A 25,793-nucleotide genomic window follows, 5' to 3' on the forward strand; every position below is an offset into this window, starting at 1 on the left:
AGCAGACGCTCCGCTGCAACCGGGCTCTCGCTCTGGCACCAGAGACCCACTCGACCCCTCGCCCTTTCGGGTCTCCACGGCCACATCCCCTGCGCGGAGCCGGGCACTTCCCGGGGGATGCTCCTCCCTGGAGCTGCACCACGTTGGCTGCGGGTCACGTGCGTGCGCTTTGGTCCGGCGCTAGCGCGGGGTCCGGACTCTCCCCCACCGGCAGCTGCTCTTCCCTGCTCCCTCCCTTGTGCCGCTGAACAGCCATTGCTGCTTTTTCCTGCGCGTAGAGGTTTGGGTTGGGTGTGTCCCGCCCGCACGCGCAGGTGAGGGTCGATGAGCTGGATGCAGTGGGGGACCAGCCGGGCTCCCCACCGGCAGCAGCAGGGAAGATGCTGCTGGCTGCAGCCGCAACCCCAGGGCAGCCAAGCCCACCGTCCAAGCTCCAAGACTCGTTCTCCTTTCTGTACCATGAACACAGCTTTAATTGCCACGGGTGCTTGGACACAAGACGAGTACAACCCGCCGGTACGTCCCAGCCCCGCAGCCTCTGTCCCAGCCCCTGCAGAGATGCCACTAGCAGAGTGATGGCCGCCTGGTCCAGGCTGTGTGGGTGGGGGCGTGACGTCGGCAGCCCCGGCACGCGGTGGCCGCGCTCCCCTGGCTGCGCCGCGCTGGCTCTGCCTGGGCGGGACGGTGGGGAGAGCTGCGTCCCTGCGTAGCCGCAGGCTGAGTCTGGAGCATCTGCCTTCCACATCCATCCTTCGCCGTGCATTTAAAAATAAAACAATAAATAGCAAAAAAATAGATATGTACATAAATAAAATAACCTTTTTTCCAATTTTTTTTCCTACAGGATGGTCCAGAGCCGCCCACAGGGCTCAGCTGACGAGCATGGGGAGGAAGTGGGTGGAGAGGTGCTGCCGGCGTGTCTTGCCCCCTCGCTGTGGCCTGCCCTTGCTATTGAGCGAGAGGAACATGGGGCGGCCCCGGTGCCGCCAGCGCAGCGACGCGTAGGTGTTGTAGCCATTCTCCTCGATGCGCTCCGTGAACTTGCAGTTGGGGTTGAACTCCTTCTGGCAGGAGAGGGAAGGGGGTGAGGGGCGGCTGCGCTCGGCCAGAGCCCGTCGTCGCCCTGCTCCGGTCGGGTTGGACCCTGAGAGTGGGGCAGGGCAAGACCCCTGCTCCTCCCCGGTCCCCAGAGGGCAGAGGGGCTCTGTGGGTGCACTCCCCTGCTGGGGAGCAGATCAGGGCGTGGGAAACCAGGAGCCCGCTCCTGGGCACTGGTCCCAGCGGATTTGGGACCCCCCGTTCCAGCTCTGCCCTGCGCCTCCGACCCCGGTCCAGTCCCTCCCGGGAGGCAGCGTCCGACCTACCGACCCGTAGAGCCTCCCCTGCTTGTTCATGGCCAGGTAGAAGCCAGTGTGCACTGCCCGGATGGCCACGACGCCGACACGCACCGAGCGGATCTCGACGATGCCTGCGGGACAGGGAAGTGCGGTAGTGAGCCGGGGCAGGACGGGCGACCTCCCCGAGGGGCCCTGCCCCAACATCAGATCTGTGGCCACAAAGTGTCCCCCCAGAGGGATGGGGCTGCTGACTCTTGCCCTGCACCGGAGCAGCCAGAGGGACAGCGGGAACGAGGGCTGCAGCCTGAGCCAGGAGTGGGAAGGGGAACCTCTGATTCAGGGGGGATTTGATCTTTACTCCTCTCCTCCCCAAGCCCAGCCGCTTCTCAGGAGCAGGCTGCATGGGAATGGTGCCAAGCACAACCTCTGCTTGCCTGGAACAACCTGTCAGCCTCTGCCCAGTGCCAACCTCGCATATATCCTACCCTCAATGGAGCTCTGCCCGTGCATCTGTCCCAAATGCGCCTGCGGTGCCCTGGGCACCTGACCCGCCTCTCACAGTGCCCGGCCCCCCCCGTGCTCCGGGCACCAAGGCTGGCGCGGCCCTCGAGGGGCAAAGTGTGCATGGGGGTGGCAGTGACGGCACACAGCTGCGTTACGGTGGACAGAGGCACCCGGGCAGAGGGCTGTGGGGGCAAAAATGTGGCCAGGACAGTGCTGGCCACAGATGCCAGTGCCGATCGCCCAGCTGGCACAAGCGTGGACACGTGGCCCTGTGCTGGGGACCACGGGTGGGAGGGATGCGGCAGTGCTGTAGGATGTGGGGACGAGCCCGGGAGGCAGCTGCAGCCGGGCTGTGAAGCCACAGCAGGGCACGGCTGTGGCTGGGCCGGAGTGCGTGTGCCCGGCCGCCAAGCTCCCGGCACAGCCGCTAATGGGAAAGGCATGCGGTCGGACCAGCGGTTCTGACAGGGGAAACACCCAGAGCATCGTCAGGGCCTCTGGATTCCTGCGCTGCCTCGCACCCACCAGCATTCAACCAGCCCGGAGCGCTGCTGCCAGCCCTGCCAGCCGCCGGGCTCATGGTGCTGCGGGAAGGGGAGAAGGAGCCTCCAGTGGGCAGAGATGCAGGCAGGGCAGTGGGCAGGGTATGAGCCACAGCAGGAGCTGCCCATGGGCACTGCTGCCTGGGCCTGCCCTGGCCAGACAGAGCAGGAGGATGCAGGAAGGTTTTGGCTGGCGGCAGCACGTGCAGTGGGCAGGGGCCTTCACCAGGCATTGACCCCCCAGCATCGCCAGCATTGCCTGGGCATCGCCTCCCTGGGGCACTGGTGCCCTCACGGGGAGTGGACGGGATGGATATGGCACCGGGGCAGCGTGAGGGCTCCTGACAGTTTGGCTCCTTACAGGCAATGTGCAAGAGGGGATTTTCAGCCCAGCTGCCTCTGCAGCCGCCAGCACCCTGCCCCGGCACTTCCTGGGACCCACAGGGCCCAGCCCAGTGAAGCTGTTGACAAGCAGCAGCCGTGGGGAAGGGTTGAGCAAATGCCTGCGAATCCATCCTACTTGATCACCGTCTGGAGCTGCTGCTATTTATAACAAAGGACTTCTGCTTTTCTAAAAATACCTCCCCATTGCTGCTCCTGGTGCCCCAGCTGGCTCTGCTGTGCTTCACTCACAGGTACCTGGCCAGTGCCTGGCTCTGCGCAGGGGGGACAGGTCCCTGCAGGCGTGGCGCAGCAGCCCAGGGCCATGCAGCAGCCTGGAGGCAGCTCCCAGTGCTCCCAGTCTTGCGCCCTCAGCCCCAGGGGGGTCCCAGGGATGCTGGGGCAGATGTGGGTCTTGAGGCAGGGAAGGTCCTGGCAGAGCCTCTGCCACCCTGCACCGTGCTGCAGCAGCTGCGAGGGCTGAAGAGCAGAGCCGGAGCCCAGCCAAGTGTGGGTTATCTGCCGTGCCGATAACCAGAGCAAGCCCCACGCGACAGCCTGGAGCCGCTCCACCTGCCAGGCCCCATTGCCACATGGCCAAGGGAACGTGTTGGGGCGCTTCGTGCTGGCAGCGTGCCCGGTCGGGACTCCCGACAGCCTCTGACACCATGAGAGGGTTCCCTAGGCTGGGCTCCCTCATCCTGCAGCTGGCCAGGTGATGTCCTCCTGCACTGGCCGGTAGACTGGGCAATCCTGGCTACCGCCGGGACACAGGCTGCATATGCTGCTCCTGTCTGCAGCATCCTTCCTGCCCCAAGCCCTGACACCCTGCCAGGGCTCCCCGAAGATGCTCGGGCATCCCCCCGTTCCCAAGGCCCCCAGCATTCCCACTCCGCCTGCCTGGCAGCCCCTCCCTGTCCCAGGGGCAGGGACCCTGTGGCCAGAATGGGCTGATACCCCGGGTGCTGACACTGGGCTTGCAGCCCTGGCTCTTGCTGCAGCCGTACAGTGGGTCCCACACCCCCTCGGGGCCCACAGTGCTGTCACCTGGAGGGGCCCGGGTGAGGGAGAGGCAACTGCGGAGCTGAGGTAGGACGCCGGTGCCGGGAGCAGCCCCTCTGCTGGTGTGAGGACCCCAGTGCCGGCCTCCGCAGCCGCCTCTTCCCATTGCCACACGCAGCCGCTCCCGAGTGCTGCAGGGTGGAGCAGACGCAGCCCCAGCCCCAGGGGAAGGCCTAATCCTGCTTGCTTGTTCCCAAGCTCAGATCGCAGCACAGCCTGGACAGCGCCGGCATCCCGCGGCATTCACCCTCTCCATCCCCCCCAGGATGCGCTGCCTGGTCCTGTGAGCCCCCCCGGGCCCCTCAGCAGGACCAGCCCATGGGGAGGCTGCAGCAAGTGACCCCATGGCACGGCTGGGCACCGTGCTCCACGTGGCTGCGGGCTGCACCCCTCCAGGGGCTGCCGGCGCTGCCCACCTGGGTCCCCGTGTGACGGGTGTCCCTGCGCCCATGCCCTGGGACTGTCTTGAGCCCCGACCCGCTCTGCAGGCAGCGGATGCTCTGCAGTCTCCTCCGATGGGGCTGCTCCACCCTCCCACACCAGCCTCACGGATGCTCAGTTCTGAGACCAGCATCGCCCCGGAGCTTCCTCCGTCCCTCCTCCTCCGCAGCCTTTATCCTCCCCAGTGTGTTCACAGGGAACGACCATAGCCCCCGCCAGTCAGTGCCAGATGAGAATACCCCCAGACGCAGGGCAGGGGAGGCACCCCCCGCCTGTGCTGGCAGGACGGGATGGGACGAGGGACCCCCAGGTCACCCCCGCGCGGGGCAGAGCCGGCAAAGCGACGCCCGGTCCCCGGCCCGGAGCACGCCGGTGTCCCCGCACCTCTCCTGGCCCCCGCAGTGCGGCGGGCAGCCGAACCTCGGGTCAGGGGCTCCCGGGGCGAGAGCAGCAGGAGCCGTTCGTGCTGGGGCGAAGCTGCGAGCCCGGGCCCGCCGTCTGCGGGGCAGCGGGACTGCGCGGTTCTGCGGGCTCGCACGGCCGGAGGAGACGCTTCGGCAGAGTTTTTTGGCTGACAGAAGGAGCTGCGGGCGCTCCCCGGGGTCGGGCACCGCGGGATCTCGGCGTCCAGCCTTTGCCCCGCCGCGGCCGCCCCCCCGCCGGCCGTGCCCTCTGCCCCGTGCGCGGCCCCGGCAGCTCCCACCGCAGCCTCGGCGCCCCGGCTCTCCCCGGGCCCGGCTCTCCCCGGCCCCAGCCCCACTCACTGCCCGGCCGCTCCCTCCAGCGTGTCCCCTCCACGCCGCCGCCGCCGTCGATGCGCAGGAAGAAGCGAGTGGCGGAGAAGAGCCGCCGCCAGCGCACGTCGCCTTCCAGGTGGCCGTAGCTGCGGGGGGGCCGCCGGCCGCCCCAGGCGGCGTTGCCCGCCCCCGGCCCCGGCCCCGCGAGCACGGCAAGCGCCCCGGCGAGGCAGGCGGCGAGGGCGGCGGGGCCCCCGCGCCTCATGGCGGCGGGCGGCGGGCGGGCGGCGGGGCGCGGCGGGGCGGCGGGCGACGGGCCATGGCCGCGGCGGCGGCGACCGGCCCCGACGGCGCGGGCGGCCCGAGCGCGGGGCGAGCCGGCGGGCGGGGCGGGGGCCGCGGCGGCCAATGGGCGGGGCGGGGCGGGGCGGAGGGGCGGGGCCTCCCATTCATAAATCGGCGCCCCGACGGCTGCCCCGCATCCTCGTCCCCGGTCGCTCGCCTGCGATTGCAGGGCACCCGGCTGGGAGAACCGCACACCCCGGGTCCCGGCTCCAGCGACGGGTGGCTAAGGGACGGGGCCCCTCGGGCAGGGTGCAGGGAGAGGCGGGGGATATCGGGGCGGCCGCAGGGCTACGGTGGACCCAGGGCGTCGTGTCCGTCTGCCGCCCGGCCCGAGGCGCGCTGGGATCGGGGCTGGGCGGGGCAGCGCCGTGACCCCCGGGCTCCGCTGCCGTGCCGTGCCGTGCCGTCCCGTCCCGTCGGGGCCGCCGCGGCCGCCAGGGGGCGCGGGGGGGCCCGCCCGCGCTGCATCATGGGAGTTGTAGTCCGGCGCGGCGGAGCCCCCGCTCCCGGCGTGCATTGCGCGGCGCCTGCGCAGTGGGGGAGCGCGGCGCGGCATGGCGGCCTAGCGCGGGGAATGGCGCTGCTGCGGCTGCGGGCGGCGCTGCTGGGCCCGGCCCGGCTGCGGGGCGCCGGTGAGGGGCCGGGGGCGGGCGGCTTGGGTGCGGAGGGGGTCTGGGCGAGCGGAGAGGGGTCCCTGCGGTCTTGTCCCGCAGCCCCCGGGACGGAGCTGTGGAGTCCCGGAGGCCTGACCCTGACCATGGGGCCGGAGCTGGGGCTATGGGCTCCCTGTGGTCCTGAGCATCCCCGCAGGAGAGGGTTGGGGGCGGTGGGGGTCCCTGGCGTCCCGAACCCTCCAGTGGGACAGACCTGGGGGCTATGAAGGTCTTCTTGCGTCATGAGCCCCCCCGCCCGGGATAGAGAAGGGGTCTGTGGGTGTCCTGGGGCATTGACATTCTCTAAGGATGGAATTGGGCATCTCTGGGGTCTTGTCCTCCTGTGGGATAGAGTCTGCTTGTTCTGGGGGTTCTGGGGTCTGGTCACCCCATGCAGTAATGCTGAGATTCATGGTGTCCCTGGAGTTGTGTTCCTTCCAAGACGAGGGCTGCTTCCCCACCCTTCTCTGGCTGCTGCAGAGTTGCTGGGACCTGCAAGCAGAGCTGAGAAACACTGCTTGCCCTCTCTTCTCTGTGCCCTCCCTTCTCTGTGCCCTCCCTGCCCCCCAGCTGTGGCATGGGGCAGTGAGTGGTGTAAGGGATGAAGCCTCTTCTGACCTCCTGGTCTGTGTGTCTTCCTGCTGCAGGGATCCCATGGAGTGTTCTCAGGAACTACTCCTCCCCCAGCGCCAAGGAGAAAGCAGGGAGAAATGCCATCTGTGAGAGGATGGAGCTGCTGGAAGGTGAGTCAGGGAGGACTGGGAGACCTGCAGGGGTTTCCGTTGTTCAGTGTCCTGTGGGGTTTTCTAGGAGTCTTCCCATTCTGTGTAGCCATAAAGAGGGTATTTGGGACTGGAAGTACATGTAGCCTGGACAGGGACATGGGGCTTCCTGTGGACTTGCCGGCCTCCCTGGACAAGTTCTCTCCTGTCCCAAGAACCTGGAGGCCCACTCTACCCACAGGGAGTGTTGAGTTGCTGTAAAACACGGGGTGGTCCTAGGAAATGGTAAAAGAGTCCCTCCAGGGCGTGCGAGGGCCCTACAGAATGACCTGGAACATGCTCTGGCTTGGGACTCTCTGCCTGGGTGAGCTGAGGGCGTGAGGTCCCTGGAGAGACCAGTGAAGTGACCAGGCAGCAGCTTAGGCAAGCATGAGCTGGTGTTTTTTCCCTTGCAGTGACATTGATTGGTTCCCCGGGATGCAGGGGTAGGACACAGCATATGGGTGGATCTCAGAAAGACAGTGGTCAAAGCAGCTGATTGCCGGGAGGAGGGCTGGCCAAGGAGGGAAGAAGTCCCTGTGTAGACTGTCTTTTCCTCAGCATGTTCCTGGGTGCTCCCAGAGGCAAGGCCCTGGGGTAGGACACAACCTTCTGCCGTGCCTTGCATCCTTTCACCTCTCCCTGCCTGTGTGTTTCCCGGCAGTGCTGAAAGCTCGAGTGAAGCAGCTCCAAGCCAGTAATGTCCCGGAGGTGATGGTCAACAAAGCAGAGCTGGCCCCACTGGGGAATGACAGGTACCAGGACCCACTGCGGAAAGTGGTGGCTGCCGGCCCTGTGGAGGAGCAACCCACTCCCAGGGGAATGGATGAGAGTCCAGCCTGGCCTAGAAGCTGGGCTGAGAAGTTGAAGAGGGAGATGTACATCCGGCAGCTGAAGGTGGAGCGGAATTTATCCATCGCTGCCTCCCAGCTGCCTCTGGAGCGGAAGGCCAAGGCCAAAGCTGAGCGGAAGGCCAAGGCCAAGGCCAAAGCTGAGCGGAAGGCCAAGGCCAAGGCCAAGGCCAAAGCTGAGCGCAAGGCCAAGGCCAAGGCCAAGGCCGAGCGGAAGGCCAAGGCCAAGGCCGAGCGCGAGGCCAAGGCCAAGGCCGAGCGCGAGGCCAAGGCCAAAGCTGAGCGGAAGGCCAAGGCCAAGGCCGAGCGCGAGGCCAAGGCCAAGGCCGAGCGCGAGGCCAAGGCCAAAGCTGAGCGGAAGGCCAAGGCCAAGGCCGAGCGCGAGGCCAAGGCCGAGCACGAGGCCAAGGCCAAAGCTGAGCGGAAGGCCAAGGCCAAGGCCGGGCGCGAGGCGAAGGCCAAAGCGGAGGCCAAAGCGGAGGGCGAGGCGAAGGCCAAAGCGGAGGGCGAGGCGAAGGCCAAAGCGGAGGGCAAGGCGAAGGCCAAAGCAGAGCGGAAGGCGAAGGCCAAAGCGGAGGGCGAGGCGAAGGCCAAAGCAGAGCGGAAGGCGAAGGCCAAAGCAGAGCGGAAGGCGAAGGCCAAAGCTGAGGGCAAGAAGAGCCTGAAGAGCCCAAAGGCTAATGGGGCTGCTGCCTGGAGCCGGAGCCATGCTGGCTCCTGCAGGGTCTATGCCCATGGCAAGCCCAGGGTGGCAGCAGTGAAGAAGAGTGTAAAGGTGCAGAAGCCTCAGAGGGTGCTGGAGAACAAGGACAGCAGCCAATACAGGATTCTGCAGCAGACCATCCAGTCCAATCTCGAATGCTTCCTCTTCCTGCAGCAGCCAGAGGAGGCTGAGAGGTTCCTTCTCTCGTACCACAGCTCCCCTGCAAAGAGAAGGCATTTGAATGTCGATGCATACAACATTGTGATGCGCAGCTGGGCAAGAAAGGTACCAAGCTACGGGCTGCTGCCCTGGCCTGGGTGTCAGGTTTTCTGGGTGGCTGAGAGGGAGAGGGCAGCTGGCTCAGGAGGAAGAGACCCATGCTTGTAGAAGCAGTGGTCATGGTTTTATCTGTGTTTGTCACGTCCGCCTTCAGCAAGTGTTCAAGGAGGGCTTGGCTTCAGCTGGGAGGGATGGAGCTGACAGGAGGCTGCTGGTTCCTGTGAGGTGGCTTTGGGGGGAAGAAGGGGATGGGGCAGGGTAGATGTGGCTGAAGTTGAACAAGAGCAGAGAGACATGAAGCTGTGATTTGCGGCTGCTGGTGTTTGTGCCCACAGCCCTCTTCCCTTCTCATCTGCAGGGATGCTTGCGGCGCATCAACCGGCTATTTTCCATGCTGGAGTCTGTCGGCCTCCGGCCCAGCCTGGACTCCTATGCGGCAGCACTGGAGTGCATGGGCCGGAACCAGTTGTCTGCCAAAGATGTCCAGAGGTAATGCATTTCACCTGCCTCAGGGTGCCGCCGAGCCCCAGGGCAGCATTTCCAGAGGCTGCCACTGCACTGCGAGAACAGGGAGCTCGCTCTGGGGACGAGATGCACTGGCCCAGGGTCAGGAAGACCTACCCCTGCTGCATGCACATCTGGATGCTCTGACCCATTTGCTGTGGCCAGATTTAGGGGTGGGCAGAGCTCCCAAAGTGAGCCCTCCTTGCTACCCCCAGGTGCTAGGGAGTTTGTCTGAGATCTTGCAATCTCAGGTGCTAGGGAAGGGAGATGTAGTAGGTAAGAACAACCTTGCTTCTGGTCAGAGCTGCATCTGCTCCCTCCAGAGCTCACAGAGCAGCTCTCTGGGCTGGGAGCAGCCTTTCTTCAGTCAAGTACTCCTTGGTTCTGTACCCATCCTGGGCATCTCGCTCCCACTGACCCCTCCATCACCGCCCCGTAGGAATGGCTCTTCCATTTGTTTTACAGCGCCTCCATGGAGTTTGCCCTTCCTGGTAGGCTCAGCCAAAGAGCTGGTTTTTGCAGAGTGCCAGCTCTCTGAGGGAGTGTGATCAGGAGGTTCAGATTAATTTCGTGGCACATAATGGGCAGGATAAGTGTCAGTCCTAAAGTGAAGAGCTGAAGGAGCCCTGTGAAATCCCAACAGACTGGATCTAGGGGCAGTGCTTTGGTCTGGTAGCACAGCCAGCTGCCCTGCCAGAGGATGGAGAAAGCTTTCTGGTCATCTGCTAACACTGTACAAACACCCTTGGGTGGTTCACGGATTTATCACTGGCCTCATGTGTCCCTTGGCTGGCTAACAAGTTCTAGATGCCTCTGAGTGAATGTCTTTCCAGTCGGCTGATTTAGAAGTGACTGCCATTGACTTTCCTGCCAGGGTGTGTGGGTGTTGCATCAATACAGCAGTACACCTGTAGGGCTGTCTACAGGCAGATGTTTATAGCACACCTGCATGGGTTCGTCAAACCCAAGCCTTGCCAGGGAGTGTGTGTTTCCCCACAACTGTTTCTGTTTGCTGGCACTGTGTGTGTGGGTATGAGCTCTCATTTCCCTTCCTCTCCTAAACGTGCTCTCCCAGTTGGACACAGCAGCAGCATGGCCTGGAGCGCTGAGCCTGTGCTGGGAGCGTGCGAGGTGGGGGTTGTTTCTCTGTCTGCTCTCAGACTGCAGGGTCTCTTCGAGAGTGTAAGGTGGGAGTTGCTTGTTTTAACTGGGCTGCTGTGGGGTAGTTTTCAGGAAGAGTGGCTCTGTGGAGATGTAGAATTGTTCCTCTGAAGCTCCTGCCTGCTCCCAAATGTACTGAAATGCAGCTGGGGTGCACGCAGCAGCAGGATTCACAGCATGTTGTGGTTCTGGCTCAGGGTGCTGTTTGTCACATCTTGGGCTATTAATACTTTCCCAAAGCTGCCAGGGACTCCCTCCTGCCCCTTTTGCTTTCTGTGGCTGATGGGGTCCTGGGCTGGGGCTTGGCTGGTGCCGTTGTCAGCCGGGTCTGCCTGTCCAGTGTCACCTGGTGCAGGCTGGGCCAGTTGGCAGGTGGGGCTCTGGGCTCTGCTGTGCCCCGGATCCCAGCTCCAGACCGGCACAGCCAGGAGGATGTGGTCCTGCAGCATCCTTTGTGGAGCTGGGGAGTGGGAGATCTTGGTGTGCATGCAAGGGGTTCTGGTCCCTGGCAGCGATGGGTGCTGCAGGGAAGAGAGCTTCCTTGCAGGTCCTGCGGCCACTGCGGGCGCTCAGGCTGTTCCTGCCACAGCTGTGCGAGCTGTGGTCCCGTGCCCTGGCTCCTGGGCTTGGTGCATGAACCACAGTCCCCTGCCCCTTTGCCCAAGCTGTGACCAGCCCCATGGTTTCCCTTCTGGTGGCTTGGGCTGGAGAGGAGAGCAGGATTATTTGAGGGTGAAGGAGTCTGCATCTTTTTCCTCAGTCTCACAATGGCAGCAGAGCTCAGCCTCCTCACTGAGCATGAAGGTGAAAGCTGTCTGCTGAGCAGAGGTGAGGGCTGGAGGGGTGGATAATTGATCGCTGTAACCTGAGGCGGGTGATCTTGTCAGGGACAGGCTGTGCTCTGGAGGCAGCTCCTACCCCAGCAGCTCCTGCAGCCCTGAGAGCTGGCTCCTGGCTGTGTGCAGAGGGCAGGGAGAGCTCCCGTGTTCCCACGGAACAGTACCCTGCTGCCAGGCTGCCTGAGATTCATCCTCTTGGAAGACTGAGGCATCTGCCTTCTGTGAGTTTCCTGGTTGTGCCCATTTCTGCACCGGTCTTCCCCTGTCCGGGGCTGGGCAGACATCGGCTCAGTCAGGCACAAGTTGCTGCAAGGCTTTTGGTGGTTGCTGCATGAAGCATGGCTTTGAGGAGCGTGCAGGAGAAGGGAAGAGGCATCCTAGGGCAAGTGCATGGGGCACATCCCACTCCCCAGGGCTGTCAGGGCCTTCCAATGAGCATGAGAGGTTACACCCTTCTGCAGCTGCCCTGGCATGAAGGGTGGCACAAAGGAAAGCTGCTGGGAACCACCTGGCATGGGGAAGTTCCACCAGCCCTGCTGGAGCAGCCTGGAACTGTGTATCAGTCTCCTGCCCTGTGCTCAGAGCTTATTCTTGGTGGGTGCCAGTGCCCAAGCTCTGCTTTGGGAGAGGGTTTTGCTTTTGTGGCTGGCAGGGGTGGCTCTTTGTCCTGTGGTGTGTCTCACATGGGTCTGGGTGATGCTGCTCAGGGCACAAGTGAGGAAGGAAAAGCCTGATGCAGTCAAGACTCTTGGATCCTCAAAAGGTGTCACCCCCAGTCTGTCTCCTCCATGCTTAGTCTTCTGTTTAAAAACTTCATTCCCTGCCTCCTTATGTGCTAATTTCTGTCCAACATGCACAGTCCCCTGTGAAAGATTAAGCCTATCCTATCTGCCCTTCCTCAGATGTCTGCAGCAGCTGAAGAATGATGGCTTCCATGTGGATGAGCTCTTCCAAAAGTGCCTGTTTGAGGAAGATGAGAAGGAGAAGGTGCTGAGGGCCATCAGGATTGTCCAGCCTGACTACCAGCTACCCCCTCCACCCAACCCCCAGACCTGCAAATCTTCTCTGCTCCCGGACTTCTACTCCAAAGTAAGCCATAGAGCTCAGGGATGTCTCTGCGGCTTGGAGATGTGTTGGAGCTGGCCAGATGGTGTTCACAGGTGTCCTCAGGTCCAGCCCAAGACTGCTGTATGGGAAGAACTTTGTACCTTGATCTCTACGCAACAGCCCACGTAACTCATCAAGCAGCTCCATGTTCCAAGGAAGCGAATATCCTTACCAACAGCCTTGCAGAGGAACGGAGAAGCAGAGGGCTGGCAGGGGGGCTGGAGATGACCTTCATACACTGGAGGGGGTGCTTGGGGGGATGCTTGACCATGACACAGGAACAGAGCGGCCTCTGGAGAGGCCTGTTACTCCGCACTCCCTGGGGCTTGCTGGCCAGAGACTTCAGACGTCTGGACTCAGAGGTCCCAGAAAGTTGCTTTCAGCAGGGACTCGTGCCACATGCCTCTTGCAAGGAAGCTGGGAGAACGAGCACATCTCTTCCTCTGGCTTTTGGCACTTATTATCTCACTCTTCTTGCAGGAGAAGATGGTGTCATACCCCAAGCTGGATTTCTCTGTGCAGGAGTTGCAGGAGCTCTTCCAGCAGCAGCTGGAGATGGAGCTGAACAACACCGTAACCATCAAGTCAGTGGAGTCAACCAAACCTCTGACACCGCAAGCCATTAAAGCGGTAAAGCTCAGGGAGTCTGAGGACTGCATGTCTGGAGGGGAGGGGGCAGTTCAACCCTTGGGACCTGTGGGAGAGATGCAGAGGTTGGTGGCCTAAAGAGGGGGGCAGCTCCCTGGTGACATGCTTACTACAGCATTACTGTCTTGCTTCCATTTCTGTGTAGCGCAATCTGCTGGCCACCCTTCGTTCCCAGTGGCACAGCTCTATCCTCCAGGCCCTGCAGAAGTCGAAGCGCAGCATGTCCAGTCTCAAGATGGCATCAGGGTCCAACATTCTCTACCCCTACCTGTACCTGCTGCCGGATGAGGAGTACGTGGGCATCATGCTGCAGGTAGGGCCCTGCCCTCACAGTGCCACAGGAACAGGGCCACCTGGATAGCTGTAGGGCTGCCACAAAGTGCTGATGTCCTGCTCAGGCCAGCAGAATCAGAACATGAGCCTCAAAGTTTGCCCAAGGTATTAGGTGCAGGCTCTGTCTGCTTCTTGTGCTGAGCAGTCAGAGAAGCCCCTGCTCTGTCTTGGCCATGCTTCCTTCCTCATCATCTGCTCAGCATCACAGGAATCAGCATCTTTCTATGCTCCCCACACAGGGGCTTTAACTCCTGCTTTGTCTTTCTGTTCCTCCTTCCTTAAGACCCTCTTTGCCTTCCCCTTTCTCAGATACTCAACACCCTCTCTCCGCAAGGAGAATCCGTGGCTGTCTTGGCCAGGGAGCTGGGCTCCAAAGTCTACAACAGATATATCACCCAGAGGAAGCTGTGCAGCCGCCAGCTGGAGAAGGTGCAGGAGGTCTATGAGGACTACATCCACCTGCTGGCGAAGGACAGCCAGGTGGGTACACCTGTGAGAGGGGGGTCCTGGGGCCTGCAGGCTACAGAGCGCAGAGCAGAGACAGGGCGAGGCAGCTGGTCCACCTCCTCGCAAGCTCAAGGTTCAGGTTCTGGGAGTCTGCTGCTGAAGAGGCCGCCAGAACCAGTAAGGCTCCATGTAGTGCTGGCAGGTCCCCTGCCCCATGGCGACAGGCAGGTCGGTTCTGGTCTAGCAGTGGGTATTTCTGAGCCTGAAGCTTTTAAATTGGCAGAGTTGATCCCTTGGAGCCAGGCATCCCGTGCAGGAGAGCTCTGGGTCTTGAGGAGGGTGTGCTTTGCAGGGTAGGAGGGGAGAAAGGGGCCAAGGCCATTGATCTGGGCAACTCGAGGGCTGGATGAGCAGGTCATTAGCTGAGCTGTGTGCCTGTGGCATGGCAGGGGGAGGGAGGGTCAGGATGGTGTAGGGGCAGGGTGTCAGCACAGGTGTGTGGCGAGAGAATGGGCTTTGTGGCATCACCGTCCTGACCTGTAGCAGAAGCAAGTTCTTGCCGTTGAGCTTGCCCCAGCCATGTCAGCAGTCCTTCCCCAAGTACCCCTGTCAGGGAGGACCTCACAAGGACACTGAGGCAGGAGGGTCCTTCTCAGACACATGTTCCAGGTACATAGATCCCATCCAGCAAAACTCCTGGGAGCAGCATGGCTGGCCCCTCCAGCTGACACAATTTTCTCCTTCTGCCTCCCAGCCTGATGAGTACTTGCCACGGGAATATTGGGAGAAGCTGGTGGCAGAAGCAGGCTTTGGGCCTTCCCTGAACTTGAAGGACTGCAGCTGGCCGTACGTGCTTCTCATGCGCTTGGGCATGCACCTGCTGGAACTCCTCGTGCAGGCTGTCAAAGTGCCCAGGAATATCCTCAATCCTCGCCTGGAGCCCAGGCTTATCCCCATCCTCTACCATATCTACTCCTTCCGCAGCAGCTGGCAGGTGAGCCTCGTCCTGTGCACTCTGGGACTGTGTGGGTCACCTATTCATCAGAATTGGGCCTTTGCAAGGCCCTTTTCACTCCCTGCTGCCTTTCCTGCTCAGGGACACTTGGAGGAGCCTCTGGTTCTGTGCGGATGGTGTTGGTACCTAGCATGATTGTTATGTAATAGCTGATTGACCACATGCTCTTCTGAACTCCTGCCCTAATCCTCTACTGCTGACCTTCACCTCTCTGATTCTCCTCTCTAGGTTGGGCTGATAAAGCCTCATCCTGTCTTCTCCCAGATTGTGTCAGATGCTGCAGAGACCATGCTGACCTTTAACTCCTCTGCCATACCTATGCTGTGCCCCCCAGTGCCCTGGACCTCCCCCCATTTTGGTGCCTTTATCCTGAACGACACCAAGTTGATGCGCTTTGTGGATGGGGCCATCCAGCACCAGCTGCTCCTAGAGCAGTGTCCTCCGGTGAACCTCCACCCTGTGCTGGATGCCCTCAACCAGCTGGGCAACTGTGCCTGGAAGATTAACCAGCCGGTGCTAGATATCATAATCTCCATCTTTAATGACAAAGGCAATGAGAAGCTGGACATCCCACCGCCCATCTCTGAGGCCCCCCAGCCTCCTGCTGCTCCTAGCAATTCCTCTACCTGGAACAAGTCCCAGAAGCACGAGTTCTTGCTGTGCAAGAAGAAGGCAGCTGAAATGCACAGCTTGCGCATGGATGCGCTCTATAAGCTTTCCATTGCCAACTATGTGAGGGACAAGGTGTTCTGGTTTCCTCACAACATGGATTTCCGAGGCAGGACTTACCCTTGCCCACCTTATTTCAACCACCTTGGTAACGATGTCACCCGGGCCGTCCTGCTTTTTGCGGAGGGAAGGCCACTGGGGCCCAAGGGCCTTGACTGGCTGAAGATCCACCTCATTAACCTCACAGGGCTGAAGAAGAAGAATGCCTTGCAAGAGCGGCTGGAGTACGCCAATGAAATCATGGAGGAGATCCTGGACTCAGCTGACTACCCACTCACGGTACGTGGGGAATGGCTGGCAGGGCTCTGCTCGCTTTTGGGGTGGAGTGGTGGGACCCTGAACCACGGGGGAACAGCGTGGGCTCCAGGAACTTGCAGTGAGCCCCTGGCAGGTTGGGACGTTCCCCTTCAACAACTGGACTGAAAAGCAGGGAAGTTCCTCTGTGGTTGAGTCCAAATAGGAATTGTCCAACTATACTAAGAAAAATGGGATCCATGTCATCTTTAATTTCAGAGCACATTTAACCATTTCTCTTACTTAGCATAGCTTCTAGAAAATAAAATAAAATGGAAATCAGATTGATTTTGAAACAAAAATATTTTGAAAGATAATAGTTTGAGAGGAAAAAGGGAAACAAAACGTTTCAGCGTTTCCTAAATAACACATTTCTATCTGAAAACACAATGAAGTATTAGGGAAATTGAGGCTTGGTGGGAGGAGGTGCCTCGCCCACTATATCCCTAGAGTGTGGGGGCTCCTGCCTTTGCTTTGGGGTGCCACAAAAGCACTGCCCACTCCTACCAGCATGTGCTTTCCTGTTCCTAGGGCAGGAAGTGGTGGATGAACACTGACGAACCCTGGCAAGCCTTGGCGTGCTGTATGGAAATCGCCAAAGCCTCGAGGTCCCCAGATCCGGCAGCCTACATCTCTCACTTCCCGGTTCACCAGGTGGGAGCCCAACCAATCTGCATGGCCCGTGCGGCTGAGCTGGGGGAGGAAAACGGGCAGGGCAGACAGCTCAGGGCAGGGCAGAAGAATCCAGGTCTCCAACGCTGCATTTACTACACCATGTGTAGAGCCTGTCTGGGAGATTGCCATCAGCTGCCCGCAGGCTGAGAGCTGGGCCAGTCTTCCCTTCTCCAGCCACAGGATCAGGACTGGAAGTCGGGCTGTGTGGGATGTGGTGTGGGTGCATGGCAGCCCCTGCCCATCTGAAGTGCTCAGGGCTGTGCTGAGGCTTTGGGGGCCTTTGCTCCACTCCTGTTCTGGGGCTGAAGCCACGCGCAACTCTGCAGGAGCAAAAGATGGGAGGCCTGGACCTCTGAAGAAGGGCAGGGGGACAGAGCTGATCTGTCCCCTGCATTTAGTGACGTGGCTGTCATTCACCACGTGCCCTGTCACTGCTTGGCCCCGGACGTGCCCATGCTCTGAGTGGGGCAAGTGCAGTTGCTCAGGTGCTGCTCAGCTCTCTGAAGGCATCTGTCCTTCCTGGCCAGAGAGAGGAGCCAGGCAGCCGCTCCTGTTAACCAGCGCTTGGACCTCTCTCCCTGCCACGTCCCAGCAGATCTGCAGCTCTCTGCAGCTGCTGCCCAGCCATGGCATCTGCAATGATAAATCCCTCTGCTGCATGGGAGACAATGATTAATTGTTCTCCTGGTGAGAGGGGTTTGCTTATTTATCATTTATCTCATTAGAAGATCAGATGGCCCTGATGAAGGCGCGGGGGGGGGATAGGGGTGTGTTCTGCCAGTAGTGATGGTCTGGAATATGTATGAGACCATCTAAACTGATATTGTTATGACAAACAAAAGATCAAGAGAGCAGTCGGGGGTGTGTGGAGGGTGCTGTTAATGAAATTCAAGCAAGGACTTCTTCTGGAGGGCACCCGAGTCTTTCCACCTGAGTCATCAGTGCTTGGTTGTTAGAGGCAGCTCTTCCGCGGCAGGGCTGCTGGAGCCTTGTCAGTTCTCGGCTCGCAACTTGCTGCACTGCAGGATGTGGGGAGGAGGGGGAAGAGGAAAGTTCATCCTGCTGGCAGCTGCAGGCTCCTTTTGACCAGGCAGAGCCCAAGCACGGGAGGAGCAGAGATGGTACAAAGCAGCACCACATCTGTGAGAAGCGTTTCTGCTGGTGCTGTTTGGGGAACAGTAGGACCTTCCCATGCCATTGTTCAGGTCCTGCTTATCTTGTCCAGACTGATCTTGGTCCCAGGGGGTTTGTCAGGGCAGCTGCTGCGACAGATCGGTCGGTGTGCCTCTGTAACTGCAGCTTTGGGAAAGGCTGGGTCAGAGCTGGTTTCTGTCAGAAGGATGTTTTCATCAGCCATGGAGCAGAGGCAGCACAGCCAGCTGGAGCCTTGGAGTCAGCTGTGGCTTGCTGAGCGATCTTTGGCATGGCCTGCCACCTCCTGCCTCTGATCCCACTCCTGGGTCTTCTGGGGTGGCTTTGACTGCTGGCTCCTGGGGCTTCTTTTAGCATCCCAGACAGATTTGTTGTTTTCCAAATTTTCTGGTTTTCAGTGTTTCACAGAGCTCTGACGTCTTTGAAAATTCATGGAGGGGGCAGTGTGATGTCAGGTTTTCTTTTTTTAAATCTCATAGGCAGCAGTAGTTAGTGATGAGACCCAGACAGGAAAACTGTCTAGAAGGAAAATGGAAACTGGTGTGGCCCTGGCCACTGCTGGGAGATCAGCTGCAAAACCTGTCTGAAGAGAGGAGGCCAAAAATGGCAATAACCTTCTGAGCCAAGTATATCTGCGCTGTTGGGCGCGGGCAGATGAGCAGGGCTCCATCCACACGCTAACACCTTGTTTCCACCCTGCTCTCTTCCCACACGCAGGACGGCTCTTGCAATGGTCTGCAGCACTATGCAGCTCTTGGCCGGGACCTTATTGGCGCTATCTCCGTCAATCTGATGCCCTGCAATGTCCCCCAGGATGTCTACAGTGCAGTGGCCCAGCAGGTGAGGCACAGTGGGACGAGCACATGGAGGGTGCATGGCTTGCTCAGAGTTATCATTGGGGGTGGCAGAGGCAGGGGAACCTGAGTCCTGAGCCACAGTCCTGGTGCCATGTCCTTGTGCTGTCCAGCACCACCCAGCTGCCAAGTGACGCTGCTCTGCTGAGGCAGCAGTGGAAGGCTCTGGTCCCTGTGGGCGCAGCTATCTGTGAGATGCAGATGCCTCTTGATTGCTTCAGCAGATGATCTCTGTTAACCGGGGCTGCTGAAGATGGGCTGCAGGGTTTCTGATGGGGGTTCAGGCCAGGCAGCGCACATCTGGGAGGGTCTCCTGTGGTCCCCCTGACTCTCCTCCAGCTGTGGAGGGGGCTTGGGCCAGTATGGCTTGCAGTGGGGCTGACCTCCGGGGGCACTCTCCTGCTCAGGTGGAGGAGTTTCGGAAGAAGGATGCTGACCAGGGGGTGAAGATTGCCCAGGTGCTGCAAGGCTTTGTGAGCCGCAAGGTGGTGAAGCAGACGGTGATGACGGTGGTGTACGGTGTCACACGCTATGGCGGGCGGCTGCAGATGGAGAAGCGTCTCAAGGAGATTGAAGAGTTCCCTGAGGTAGCATGCCTGCCCTGGCCTCCCCCAGCAGTGTTTTGCTCAGCTCTCAGGCCCTGCTGGGAGAGGTACCTGCACTGCCCTTCCTGTGGCTTTTCTTCCTGCCTTGCCCTCTCCATACCCCCTCAAATCTCAGCTAGCAGAGGGATGTGCAGGACTGAGCCCCCCTGCCTGTGCCAGGCTTGTCCAGCCTGCAGGAGAGCTGTCTGCCAGCACTTGGCAGGGGGGAGGGATTCTTCAGGTGGGGCTGCTCCTTATCCTTCCTGGGCCCAGCTTGGTGACGTGGCAGCCTCAGCTGGTGTTTCAGATACAAAACAAGGTTTGTGGCTGTGCTTTTCCCTCTGGACGTGGCTCTTATTTCTAGCAGAGCTCTTGGAGGCTTGCTCCTGCTGGCGCCCATTTCTTGTTCTGTGACCCCACAGTGAGACAGTCCTTGCTGAGTGGGTGATTTGCTGTGGCAGGTGGGTGCTGGGAGTGTTTCTGCCATGTGCTGCATTCCTGGGGCAGATGAGGCAGCAAGAGCCTCCTGTTTGTCCAGGGAGGCTGGACACAGAGATCAGCCTGTCCTTGGACAAGAAGTCCGAAATGCTGATCTCAGCCTCCCTCCATCACAACCCACAGCCATCTGCAACACCTCAAGACTTAGCACAGTCTGTGATGGAGGCAATTTTGTGGCACCAGAGAGCAGGGAGATGCTCTTTAATCTTACCCTAGGTCCCATCACTTTGCTTAGCATCTTTTGCTGCCCCTTTGCCTGACCCCTCGCTCTGCCTTTGTCTGTGCAGGAGTACTTGTGGGAAGCATCTCACTACCTTGTAAAGCAGGTGTTCAATGGCATCAAGGAGATGTTCTCAGCAACTCGAGATATCCAGGTAAGGTGCCTGTTACCTCTTATCTCTCTCTGCTTTTGCTTCCCTGGCCCACCTATACATAGACCAGGGGATGCTCCATGGGGAGAGATCGTTCTGGATCCTGACCCAGAGAGGATCCTCTGGTCCCAGAGGTGTGGGATTGTGCCTGCTGCAGGGCTAATCTCCCTTGCAAGCACTGGACTGTCACAGTCAGTGGCAGGAGTCAGGCTCGCCTATGCTGGGAGGGGATGGGGTCTCCCAGCAGCCCATACTAATCCCAGCTGCCTTCTTCCCCACTTCCCTGTGCTAAAGAAATGGCTGACGGAGAGTGCCAAGCTCATTGCCCAGTCAGGACAGACAGTAGAGTGGGTCACGCCGCTGGGTCTCCCCATCGTGCAGCCCTACTATCGGTCCAAGTCCACTGTGGTGAGTATCTGGTGTGCAGGATTCATCTACCCCTCTGTCTGCCATGGTGGGGAGCAGGGAGAGGGCAGCTGGGCTTTGAGGCAGCAAGCTAAAGCCTGGCAGATCAGCATCACCTGCAGGTGAGCCTGCAGAGCAGGTAGGATTTGTGTGTGCAGGCACATCCTCCAGCGTCATTGCTCCCTGCAGAGATGAGCGTGTGGGTGGACTGGTGAGGAAGCTCTGCTGCTCCTGTCCCACTCAGGCAGCCAGGGCACAGGCCTGTTCCCCGCACCGAGGAGCTTTCTTCAGGGCTCACGTGATTCAGTCTCGCTGCTCTCGCCTCCCACGCGCTGCTGCACTGACTCACGTCTTCCCCAGCCTGTCTCATCCTCACAGCCGCTCACCTCCAGGAGCCTTTCTCTTAGCCCTCACAGGGGTGAATCAGTGTATCACTGGGAAGGGGTGAAGGATGCCTGCCCAGCATCCTCAGGAGGGGAAGCAGGCAAGGTGTCACTGAGGAGTGACAGCTGCCATGGTGACTGGGAAGCCCTGGAAAGGTCCCTCCCTGCCCAGGCCCCTTGTTGCAGCCAGGGATGTTTTCTGCAGAGCAGAGTAGCTCGTGGTCAGCACGATCCCCTCTCCAGGAGTACAGGGCAGTGCGGAGTGCCTTCTGCTGGCTGGGCGGTGCGGTGTGACAGCTGATCCTCTTTCTCTCTCTCTCTGCAGCTGAATTGCAGCATGCAGAACTTGAGTGTGAAAAGCTCCAACAGCAACCAGTGAGTATGAAACCACAGTCTTTACTGAGCCCCTGCTGATCCCAGCCTGTGCTTTGGGGACATAACTTTCCCATCAGTGGAACTTGCTAATGAGTGCCAAAGCTCTTGGTATCGCCCTGAGCTGCAGAAAGCCAGCTGGAGGAGTGGGGCCTTGTGCTTCAGCAGGACCTTGGGGCCCTCCGGGGCTGCCTTCATCAACCCCAGGTCTTGGCTGGCATTGGCTCTCTGCTGGCACTCTCATCTTTGGCCCTGGAAGTGCCCCAGCTCCTCCTGTCTCCCACTCTGTGCTGCAGGAAGCCTGACACAGTGAAGCAGAAGAACGCCTTCCCACCCAACTTCATCCACTCCCTGGACTCCACACACATGATGCTTACGGCTCTGCACTGCCTCAGGTAGGGAGCAGGCAGACGGGGCTCTTCCCTGGCTCCGGGACTCAGTCTCCACTGGGAGAGCGTCACTAGGGCAAGGCGTGCGACTTGGGAAAGAGGTTGCCCGGGTGGGTGGGTGTTTGGGCCTTCTGGCAGAGGAGGGATGAGAGGAGGCGGCAGGGCAGGGACAGGGAGATCGTAGGGTTAGCTGTCTTTCTCTGAAGATCTGCAGGTGCTGTGCAGGGACCTCCTTGCATGGTCCCTGCTTACGTCCCAGCAAGAGTGTCTCCATGGGGTAGGGGACATCACAGAGAGGGGGCTCTCAGCACTACTTCATGGCACATTCTACTGCCTCCCAGGCAGGGTCTGACCTTCGTCTCAGTCCACGATTGCTACTGGACTCACGCGCTCACTGTGGACGTCATGAACCAGGTAAAAGTGTCCTCCCGGGACCCTTGTGAGCAGGGATCTTGCTGATCTGTCCTCTGGGCACTTGCCAGTCCTTGCCTCCCCTGGGCTTTGCTCCATAGGCTGATTTATTTACCCAGGCGAGGTGAACCGGGGGTGCTTGCTGGCAGTTGCAGCTAATTTCCTGGTGCCACAGCCCCATCTCCTCCCACCCTCCAAGGAGGGTGTGAGGGAGAATCAGTGCCTATAACTTGATGCTAAACACAGCACCTAGCAGGGTCAGTGCCTCTGTCCTGCCCTGGCCTCTTCCTCCTGGAGTGCTGTGAGGGCTGTTGTACAGTAGATTGAAAAACGGGGGTCGGCCTCTGCTTCCCACCTCCCTAGGCTGATTCCCTTCACCCTTGTCTGGCAGCCCCCCTTCCCATTCTTGCCCGCTGCCTTCCCTGCCCCTCACCTCTGACATGTCCTGGCTGAGAAGCACTGAGGGGAAGGAGGGGAAAATGCCTGTTAACCTGTGACTCACCATTGTTCCCTGGATCAGATCTGTCGTCAGCAATTTGTGGCACTGCACAGCGAGAAGATTTTGCAGGATCTGTCCAAGTTCATGCTGGAGAAGTACTGCAGGTATTCCTGGTGGCAAACCCCCACCACTCTCCGTCCTACCCACACTGATTCCCTCTCCCGGGGGTGGTTGTGCCCAGATGCTCACAGGTTGTGTCATCTGCCTGGGAGTTGCTCTGGAAGGAAGTTGTGCTTCCTTCTTGACTGATGTGAAAAACAAGGTGTCTGCATCCTTTTGCCACAGAATTGAAGTAGGGTTTGGTGCTTGAATCCCTTGGTGGGCCTGGGGTGGGCCATGATGTCTGTGCCTTGGGTTCCCCGCTTTGAATGAGGCAGTAAGGAGCAGTGAAGACACACATTGGGTTGGCCCAGTGTATGGCCCTCGGTTACCACCGCAGAGCCAGCCAGACAGCACAGACCGACCCAGTCCTGGGCAGGGTTTGTAGATGCCTCAGCACCTGCCTAGGGCTGCTGCAGCAGGGGCTGGGCTCCTCCTGCTGCAGGGTGTGTAATGTGTTTTGGAAGAACTGAATCCTGCACTGGGGAGCAGAGGAGGGTGCACCTTCTCCCAGAGTTCCCATGCTGGGTTTTTTTTTTTCTTTCCTTCTGGTTCATCCAGCCCCGGCAGAGAGACTAGAGACCTCTGGCAGAATAAACTGATGGAGCAGCTGTCGAATGTCCCCAAAACAGGTAGGAGGACAGGACAGGAACTGCAAAGCTCAGGAGCAGTTTGGAGAGAAGGGGAGTGAGATGGGGAGTGGTCCCCAAAATCACTGAGCTCGTGTGGTATCTGAAGTTGGACATAGCAAGGATCTGGCCAGCCATGCTAAAGCTGTCCCCTAAGATCAGGTTTTCCTGCCTGTGCTGGACTGCAGAGCCATGGGGCAGTGCCTTAAGATGTTCCCCTATAGCATCCTTGTGAGCGGTCCCTGCCTTCCCTGGAGCTGAGCCCCTGGGCTTTTCCTCCGGTTGACCCAGCTCATCCCATCCCCTGTCTTGTTCCCCTCCCATCTGTTTCCAACCACGAGGCGCTTGCCTGGAGGTGGGAGTGAGGCACTCGGCATGGTAATTGCCAGGATCTAGATGATATACATGCAATGGGATTAAGGCTATTAGCTTAACTCCTCCTAATCTCTTGGTCCTGCCTCTGCCAGACCATCTGGCTAACCTTTGTTCTGCCTTTGCAAAACGGAGCAGACTGGTGCTCTGTGGCTGTTGAGCAGCTGCCGTGGTCAGCCCCAGAGGCAGCACAATCCAGTGGCAGGGATGGGTCCTACCCTGAGGCTGTGTGCTCCTCTCTTCCTTCCCTGCCTTGCTACTGTTACTGTTCTGTCTTCCTACCACTGTCCTAGAGAAATTTGGAGGGACATCAATTCCTGGAAAACCTCTAAGATCCCTGCTGTCTTGACCTACCCAGCAGCAGGGGCTGAGCTGAAGTAGTTTTCTGCAGGAAGCTGAAGCAGGGCTCAGGGCAGCTTCTCTCCCAGTTGCTCCATCTCTACCCTGCCCTGCCCCTGCTCTCCTGTGACCTCTCTCCCTCACTTCCCCCAGGTGAATTCAACCTGAAGAATGTCATGGATTCCACTTATTTCTTCAGCTGAGCCCTGGCAGCCAGTAGGGCCCTGGACTACCTCTGGACTGGCAGCTGCCCGAGAGGCTGCGGTAGGCACTGGCCCCTGAGGCTCCTCTGTCCTGTGTCTCACGGCGAAAGCGGGTACAGCTGCCAGCTGAGCAAAAGATACCTGCCCAACAGGGAGATGCTGGGGCAAACTGGGCCTCCTCTAGGAGCGCAGGAGCAGCCAGTGGGGGACAGGGTGTCTGCACTATTTGCTGTTACTGCCTGTGTCCCAGGCAAGGGGTGAGGGCATCGAGCTCTGGGGCGGCCTGCCTCTTTCTGCTGTGGGGTCAAATGCGTGATGGTAGCGGGGGCTGGCTCCCCTCAGTCCTCACCCTGACCTGCCACTGCTGTGGGCTCCAGAGCTTGCCTGGCTTGTGCCTGTCCTGAGCTGCCCTCCCTCTCCATCCCTCTCCACCAGCAGGGCTCAGACTGCCTGGAGGGTTAGGCCTATGCCTGGAGGGGCAGGCACGGGGCCAGGGCTGCAGCTGGAGCCTCCTGCCCTTTCCTGGCTGTGGGGTGGGTGCTGCTCTCCTTGCCCTGTTCCTGCTGCTGGGTGCTACCACTGTTCTTGCTGTAGCGCAGCCTCTGCAGCTCCTGACTCATTTCCCAGGCTTGGTTTCAGTTTTGCTCACTGGGTCTCAGGCAGGGAAAACCACTAACGGGGGTGTGGAGGTGTACAATACTGTAAATAAAACAGTTTTTGAAATACTAGATGGGAACTCTATCCTTCTCAGCATCTTTGCCCAAAGTCTGTGGGGTGCCTCATCATCCTGGGCAGGTGGGACTGATGTCTCCCCCCGACTGCCACTGTTTTGCTGGCTGCTTGTGGTCTAGTTATCCACAGGAGTCTAGCAGGAAGAGAGACAAAACTTTCCTGCAGGAAAGACTGGCTGGTGTAGCTGCAGTGGGAGCAGGGCTCTTCCAGGGGCTGGCTGCAGCTGCTTGGCCCTTGTGTTTCTACCTAGAAGACTCCTGGCTCACAGAGCATGGGGCTGTGTGTGTGTGTTCCAGCTCTTGCAGCAGTTGATGTTTGGGTTCCAGTTCACAGCCAACTCCCACCTCCTTCCCTGCTGCAGCCCTGTGGTGTCCAGCTCATGCTGGACAGGGGGGCATGGTGCTGCCAGCAAGGGGAAAGGTGCTGTGAGGAGGCTTTTTGCTTTGTTATTTTTCTGGCAGGGAAGCAGCTCCTCAGTGGCAGGGCTCCCAGGGCTGGCGGAGGGGAGCGAGAGCATCCGGAGCCACAGCAGGGAGGGACGGTGGCAAAAGAGAAGCAGAGACGGAGTCGTGCGTAGCTCTGTCAGTGGCTGACGTTTATTGCACAGGATGGGCTGGATGGAAAGGTGGATGCTTGGAGCAGGGCCCTGTCCCACCGGCTGCACAGCTACAGGGCACTGGGCTCGCTGCATACATTCGATGTGGAAGGCTCCAGAGGGCTCGGCAAAGGGGCATACGTGCGCACACCCCTGCGCACACACCCCTGGCACACACAGGCATCTGTAGGTGTGCACACGCAGGCATGCTGGCACACAGTGTGTGCCTTCCCCAGCCTTAAAGCTGGGACCACCTGTGGGGCAGTGTCTGCCCATGGGGCAGCCCCAGGGCTTGGGTCCCTAGGGTCCAGCATCTGCCTCCATCCTAATGCCGACTATGGGCACATTGACCCCTCCAGCCCCAGGGTCAGGTTGGGGGAGAGCGTGTGTGTGGGGTGTTCGCAAGCCTCAGGGCGACTGTTCCTCAGGCCACCCAACTTACCTCCAGTCCTGGACCGTCACCCCTCGCCTTGGGTCTGTGGGAGGGGAGGCAGGGGCACCACGCGCAGGCGCTGGGGCTGGCCAGCGTGCCCAAAGCCCCAGGGAGGCGTCCTGCAG

The 25,793-nt window shown here is 60.0% G+C and overlaps 2 protein-coding genes across 2 annotated transcripts; one reads left to right on the forward strand and one right to left on the reverse strand.

The window, feature by feature from the left end:
- Positions 1–861: 861 nt before the first annotated feature.
- On the reverse strand, positions 862–5,269 carry FGF22 (fibroblast growth factor 22; the record flags this gene model as incomplete). Its single annotated transcript, XM_082010938.1, has 3 exons — positions 862–1,064; positions 1,365–1,468; positions 5,032–5,269. The coding sequence occupies 3 exons, from the start codon at positions 5,267–5,269 to the stop codon at positions 870–872; spliced, it is 537 nt and encodes a 178-aa protein (XP_081867064.1). The 3' UTR covers positions 862–869.
- Positions 5,270–5,923: 654 nt separating this feature from the next.
- Positions 5,924–23,930, forward strand: POLRMT (RNA polymerase mitochondrial; the record flags this gene model as incomplete). Its single annotated transcript, XM_082010962.1, has 22 exons — positions 5,924–5,981; positions 6,650–6,745; positions 7,428–7,697; positions 8,214–8,602; positions 8,955–9,085; positions 12,003–12,189; positions 12,688–12,837; positions 13,001–13,168; positions 13,498–13,668; positions 14,390–14,629; positions 14,879–15,658; positions 16,205–16,327; positions 18,218–18,340; positions 18,762–18,941; positions 19,724–19,810; positions 20,102–20,215; positions 20,921–20,970; positions 21,264–21,362; positions 21,698–21,770; positions 22,288–22,370; positions 22,927–22,997; positions 23,859–23,930. 22 exons carry the CDS (start codon positions 5,924–5,926, stop codon positions 23,906–23,908), a joined length of 3,693 nt encoding a protein of 1,230 aa, XP_081867088.1. The 3' UTR covers positions 23,909–23,930.
- Between the last annotated feature and the right edge of the window lie 1,863 nt (positions 23,931–25,793).

Source organism: Phaethon aethereus (genome assembly GCF_964289735.1).
Source record: "Phaethon aethereus genome assembly, chromosome: 26".
In the NCBI taxonomy this organism is placed as follows: Eukaryota; Metazoa; Chordata; class Aves; order Phaethontiformes; family Phaethontidae; genus Phaethon; species Phaethon aethereus.